Consider the following 7037-nt stretch of genomic DNA (forward strand, 5'->3'; position numbering starts at 1 on the left):
CCTTCACAGAGGAGGAAGAGCTTGTACCTGAAGGCAGGCCGGGGGGGGGGGCTCTGCAACTTACCTAGCTGCTTCTTGCTCTTCGTGGCCCAACTGAGGGCTGCTGGGAGCAAGGGGCGGGGCTTGTTGCATGTGCCCAACCCCTGAGCTCCTTACTGCCAGAGCTCCACTCCTGTGCGCTCACGCAGGAAATTACCCCTGTTTACCAGCATCATATATTCTTTAGGAAATGTCTAAGATTACTATTAATATTCTTTTGAACTATAGTGCTGGTGAAGACTCTTGAGAGTCCCTTGGACTGCAAGAAGATCAAATCAGTCAATCCTCAAAGAAATCAACCCTGACTGTTCCCTGGAAGGCCAGATAATGAAACTGAAGCTCAAATACTTTGGCCACCAAATGAGAAGGGAGCACTCCCTGGAGAAGACCCTGATGCTGGGAAAGATTGAAGGTCAAAGAAGACAGGGGCGGCAAAGGATGAGATGGTTAGACAGTGTCACAGATGCAATGAACATGAAATTGAGCAAACTTCAGAGGACGGCGGAAGACAGGAAGGTCTGGCGTGATCTGGTCAATGGGGTCGCAAAGAGTCAAACTCGACTGTGCGACTGAAAAACAAAATATTACTATTTGATCTGCTTATGCTTCCTAGGTGCTCATTTAAAAAAAAAAAATCCTCCCCCAGAGGTTTACCATTTGGGATTCCCCCCTCCCATGTTGCCTTTGGCTCACATGTTGGAAAGGCATTTGGAATGTCCCTATAGCACAAGGTTGTTGTCGGGTTGTAGCAGCCCTCTCCTTAAACAGAACATTATTCACAACAATTAGACTGAGCATCATTACAGTGCTTTTGGTGGCGATCACGCGCGCCAGTAGATGCAACATAGGCGCAAATGCTCAACAGATCTAAAGGGCGTGATCAGACAGCAACATCTGGGAAGCGTCCCACAGCTGTCGGCAACCCGTGCTGATCTGCCGCATACGTGGAGTAAAAAGACATTGGAGGAAATTAGGTAGTGAACGGGTTGTGACGGGCCATGGATGGACTTTCCCCTGTCTGATCAGGCCATCCCAGCTCAGGAGCATCATCACATACCCATAGGGGACCCTCAGTGCGGAGGTTTGATTCCTCATTTATGCATATGGAAAAAAACAGCCCCCCCCCCCAAAAAAAAGATTCACCTGAAGTTGTGTCTGATTCCCACAGTGACGGGCTGAGCCCACAGCTATGAAGGGAGGTGTGCAACTGCAGGCCGAATTACTCCAGAGGGAATAGCCTCGCTTCCCCTCTGCTTCAACTGGCGTGTGTGACCGCAGCCTTAGAGTGTTCAGAATGCCTCGTGTACAGTCCTAACTACAACTCTGTGAGGCAGGCCAATTCATCTTTGTGGCCCAGTTTTGCCGATGGAGGCGCTGAGGTATATCGCCAAAGTAGAAAAGGCCGTTTCAGCTCAGGAATTCTCTCCACAACGCCACTTTCCCATTTGTGTGTGTGTCGTTTTCTTTACATTTTTGTGGCCCCGGTCACACGGGCAGGAAAATGCGGGGGGGGGGAGCATGGCTGTTTGCCCCGGGGCAAAATAACGCGCGGTTGCGCGAGCAGACGTCCCGTGGAGGTCCCGTGGTTGGGGGGAGGTGCCAATCACAGGACAATCCTGCGGCGCTGCAAAGAAGCGGGGCCGCAGGGCAAATGGGGTTTTGGGGTTTTTTTAAACTAAAGTGTGCGCATGCTCCGTTGGGTGCTTGTGCGCATCCATGGAAACCTGGGGGGGGAACCTTTTTGCGAGGGGACATCGGCGGGCGCCGGAACTACCACCGGAAACGCGATCAGACACCCGCCCATGCCCCACGGTTTTCAGAAATTAGTACCTTGGAGGTACTAGTTTTTTACCCCGCATCTTTGGAGTGAAGCCTCGGGTGAGCCACGGGAGCTCTACGCTTCCCAGATGTGGCAGTGAGATCGCGCCCTGAAAATCCGCCTATCTTCCGTCTCTCTAGCATGCCTAATGCTCCGTGTGACTGCAGCCTAAATTTATTTGCTTTGTTTATACCCTACTTTTCTCCCCAGTGGGGACCTAAAGCAGCTCACATCATTCCCCTGTCCTCCTTTTTTATCCTCACGACAGCCCCGTGAGGTAGGCTAGGCTGAGAGCGTGGGACTGGCCCAAGGTCACCCGGTGAGTTTCTACAGCAGAGTGGGGATTCAAACCCAGGTTTCCCAGATCCTAATCTGACACATTAACTGCTAAACCATGCTGCTTCTTTGTGCGCTAGCTCCACAATCCCATTCACATTGACTCAGGAGCAGTGTTCCCTCTAAGCTGAGTTAGTGTGAGCTGGCTCACCATTTTTTAGCCTCCAGCTCATGCATTTTTGTCTCAGCTGAGGAAGGAGGGCTCCAGAGCAAACTAATTTATGCAGCGACCAAATCACCTGCTCACAGCTTTAATGCCAGTAGATCACAAAGCAGGATTTTTGCTCACAAGACTCCACAGCTTAGAGGTAGCATTGCTCAGGAGTAAATCCCATTGAATCCAGTGGCTTGAATTCTGAGTAAACATGCCTGGGATCAGGCTGGACTGAGTGAGGCTGAAAAAGCATGCCTTGAGTTTCCTTCCCCTTTGAAGGCCTGCAGTCTTTTCCCTCCCTTTTAAACTAGAATAAAGTCTCTGTTCCTTTAAGAAGTCTAAAGAGCGCTTTCTGATCCACATGACATTAGATTAGAGAGGGGCGGGCGCTCCTTGGGCCCATCCATGAGACAGAAGGCAAAGTCGATTTCTGATGTAGTTGGTTTTTCAATCCCTTCTTCGGTTCTCTTCCACAACTAAAAAATCAGGTCAGACTTCAAAACCCAAGTGAACTATTAAGCTCAGAAATTACCACTCCAGGGGAGGGTAGCCTTTCATTCATAGGAACCCAATGAAATCAAGCCTCCCTTGTTCTGCATACATGCCTGGGCTGTGATTTTTAAACAGCTTGGGATTTCGAACGAGAGGAAAAAATATCAAGAAGCCACAATTGTTCCCTCGATTACCCAGGGTGCAAATCAGTAGTATCTTCAGAGGAGACAATGGAACTACTTTTGAGTTACACCAGGGTGCAAGAGGAAAAAAGCTGTTTAGCCTAATTGTGAGCTTCAGGGAGTATTCATGAGCTCCAAAGTCAAATGCGATGAATATTTCAGCGCAGTTGGGCTGTGGTTAGGCATGGCTGACATGGAAATGGCTCTTGAGTTGGAAACACTGTGCTTTCCGCTGCCTACGCTGGCCAAACTGGACTGTCTGTGCACAAGGGAATAACTGGAAATGCATCAAAGGTCAGAAAAAGCAGGGGAGGGCTTTTCGACTGCGGTCGTCAACAGAGCTACAGCCTTCTAATGCCATTGAAGTCAGAGGGCTTACTTTCCTCAGGATTGCGCTGGGTGAGTAGTCAAAAATGTCAAAGGGTAAGCTGGGAGTTGTCGAGTAAGAATCCCTATACTGATTTAGCACTATCAAAGTTGGACTTCATGGGTGGGTGGCAATCCAGGAGAGGTCTGGGAGCTACTTCTTCACCCAAAGAGTGATTAACACATGGAATTCACTGCCACAGGAGGTGGCGGCGGCTACGAGCATGGGCGGCTTCAAGAGGGAATTAGATAAGCATATGGAGCAGAGGTCCATCAGTGGCTATTAGCCACAAGGTATAGATAGGAACTCTCAGTCTGGGGCAAGTGATGCTCTGTCTTCTTGGTGCTTGGAAGGGCAACAGTGGGAGGGCTTCTGGAGTTCTGGCCCCACTGGTGGACCTCCTGACGGAACCTGGTATTTTTGGCCACTGTGCGACAGAGTGTTGGACTGGATGGGCCTTTGGCCTGATCCAACATTGGCTTCTCCGATGTTCTTACATTCTTATGTTCATGGCCCCAAAGCTCTGGAACTCACCCCAGGGAGAGTCATCCATCTCCTTCTGTTGTCCTCTTTCGCCAGCAGGTAAAGACATTTCTGTCTCACTTTCTGTCTCACTCTGCATTCCCTCAGCGATCCCTCCTTCCTAACCAAGTTTTTAATTGCTTTTTAAGATCTTCGTATGCATTTTAACTCTTTTTTAAAAAAATTGTTTTAATGATGTGTCCTGGGGGGGGGGTTGGTTGGTTTCAACGGTTTTTAAATGTAATTTTATCGTGTAGAGGGTGGTGGCTGTGTGGAAGAGGCTCTGCTCTGTGTGCAGGAGGTCCCAGGTTCAATCCCCGGCATCTCCAGTTAAAAGGTCAAGGCGGTGGTGATGGGAAAGGCCTCTGCCTGAGACCCTGGAGAGCCACTGGCAGTCTTGAGTAGGAAGTACTCTTTGATGGACTGAGGTTCTGAGTCGGTATCAGGCAGCTTCATGTGTGAAATCATTAGTCGTTTTGGTGGCCCTCAGAAGTAAACTGGGAGTCACTGTAGGTGGAACAAAACTGGACTCATACGGTCCTTACAGCCCACTCCATACATCTGATGAAGCAGGCCACGATTCACAAATGCTGGTGCCACAGTAAATCGGCTGGTCTTTAAGATGATATGTGATGAATGAAGGAAGAATCATGCAGCACCTTAAACACCAAGCAATTAATTTGTGGCGTAAGACTGCTGTGATTGTAGCATGCTACCTCTCACAGCCATCCATGACTGTCACTTTCAATGCTCCCTCTAATTCTTTGGAGTCTTGTGAGCAAAAATTCTACTTTGTGAGCTACTGGTATTTAAATTGTGAGCAAGTGATTTGGCTACTGCATAAATTAATTTCCTCTGGAGCCATCTTTCCTGAGCTAAGACAAAAATGTGTGAGCTGGAGGCTAAAAAACTGTGAGCTAGCTCACACTAACTCAGCTTAGAGGGAACACTGGTCACTTTCCCACATTTACTATCTGCTGCACACACCATTCATTCCCCTGAAGGTCTATAATACTGAAGACCAGGACAGAAGAGGTCTACATCCTTCTCTTGCATTTGAAATTCAATTGCATTTGAAATTTCTTTATCGTGTACAGAAATGCTGCAAAATTTTGTGCCTTGTCTTCTAGGAAGCAGAGATCTTGAACACAGCGATTCTCAATGGGAAGACAGTAGCTGTTCCTGTCAAAGTGGTTTCGGTGGAAGAGGACGGAACGGTCATGGATCTTCTAGATTCAGTAGAGTGCAGGTCTTCCGACGAAGATGTGATTAAGGTAGGGCACGATGCTTCAGCTTTGCAAATGCACCCACCAAAGACCCTTATTCACAACTTTCCTAGGGGTGCCTCCAAAATTCTCCTCTGAATTTCTCCTTAGATATTAGTGTTCTGGGTCACTTGGTGCTGTTTCCAAAGAGGAGCCAATGCGATAGAAATCCTCCATTGTTTCCATTTCTTTTAGAATCCTGAATTTAGCAGAAAGTGATTTTTTTCCAGAGCTTGCGCACGATTCAAATCCAGTATCAAAGACCAACAAGATTTCTAGGGTATGAGGTTTTGAGAGTCAAAACTCCCATCATATGCATAGCTTCACTCCCTGACTTTTTGTGGTTGGCTCCTCCTTCTGGGGCTTTTGTGGTTGCACTCGTCACCCTGTGTCAGGTTCCAAAGGTGGCGTCAGGCTCGAAAAGGTTGGGGACCTGGTCTGTTTAGTTCTGTATTATCTTCTCTGACAGCCAACTCGGTGGCATTAGGCACAGAAAGGTCTTTCTCAGTGCCCGCTACCTAAGATGGTTGGACTGGACATGCCAAGGATTGACAGCTATACCTTCTGCGTACAATGCAGGCACGCTAGCAACAATGCGTAGCCTTCCCCCTTGAGTGAACGATATTTTGCGAAACCATCAGACCGGTGACCTCTCTCAGTATTGTCTGCTGCTTGGCTGCGGTTCTCCAGGATTTCAGGCTGAGAAAGGTCCTTCTCGGCGCTTGCTGCCTCCTTGTACTGGAGATGCCAAAGATCGAGCCTTCTGCATGGAAAGCAAGCTCTCTACACCACTGAGCTGTGGCACTTTCCAAATCGTGCTGCTAAAACAATGCATGCCTACGTCCCGGGAGCTATTCCAGAGCGCGCTTCAGCTCCCTTCTCACACCTTTGGCTGGCTTTCGTCCACTCTGTTTGCATACTAATCCTTCCGCACATAAGATGAGGTCGGGCAGCTTGAAATGTCTGACACGCTATATAAAAATCATTGCAGGGCTCCCGTTTAGCTTAACGGTTACAGATCCAGCTATCACGCTGGCAATATCTGATTAAACACGACTCGGCCCGGTGTCTTAATCCAGGTGGCCTTATAAATCTGCCACTGATTTGGAAAATGGATTTATTTAATGTATGTTTAAGATAAAGGAGGAGAAAGAGGGAGCAGAGAGGCCGCAGAAGGCTCTCTTGCTGCATAGGTGATTGATTGGACTTTTGGTTCTTTGAAACCAGGAAATCAGAGTGAGCCTTTTCAAACTCACTACGCAGAGTGTGATCCTGCATGTGGCAATATGTGTAGGACTATATGTGCAAGGGCAGTTCTCTGAACATAGGATACGTGTGGGGAGGGGGAAGGTAGTAGGGTGATTCTGCATGCAAAGCAATATGCGTGGAAGGAAAAGAGGAAAGGGGACGGGCTTCTAACTCCACAATGTTTTACTTCCCCAACAGTGAATCTTATTATTAATTGATTGGCTGGCTTAATCCATTTGCATAGCACCTCTGCAAAGGGAAAACACATCAGTTCTAAAAACAATGCAACAACCAATGAAAGCGGTATAAATGTTTTTTTCTAAGAAACATTTGACCTAAATTAAAAGCAAAAACCCTAGGTTAAAAAAAAATCTAATCTTATAAAATAACAGCAAAAATGTGGAATCCCACCGCAAAAACTCAGTAGAACTTTTAAAAAATTTCCAAACCAGAAGGTCATTTTTACCTTCCCTCACCACTTTGGTGTAGTGGTTAGGAGCGCGGACTCTAATCTGGGAGAACTGGGCTTGATTCCCCACTCATCCATATGCAGCTGCTGGTGTGACCTTGGGTCAGTAACAAGTCCTTTCAGAGCTGTTCTCAAAAGAGCGGT

At 47.7% G+C, this 7037-nt stretch overlaps 1 protein-coding gene across 1 annotated transcript in view; it reads left to right on the forward strand.

Moving 5' to 3' along the window:
- The window catches only part of LOC107123267 (transmembrane protein 132D-like), a 218406-nt gene that overhangs the window by 132974 nt on the left and 78395 nt on the right, over positions 1-7037 (forward strand). Inside the window, exon 2 of the mRNA XM_015426489.1 lies at positions 5042-5185. Coding sequence (XP_015281975.1) covers positions 5042-5185 — 144 coding nt within the window. The remainder of the gene's footprint in view (positions 1-5041; positions 5186-7037) is intronic.

The sequence above is a fragment of the Gekko japonicus genome, unplaced genomic scaffold, assembly GCF_001447785.1.
Source record: "Gekko japonicus isolate JY-2015 unplaced genomic scaffold, Gekko_japonicus_V1.1 scaffold1118, whole genome shotgun sequence".
Lineage (NCBI taxonomy): Eukaryota > Metazoa > Chordata > Lepidosauria > Squamata > Gekkonidae > Gekko > Gekko japonicus.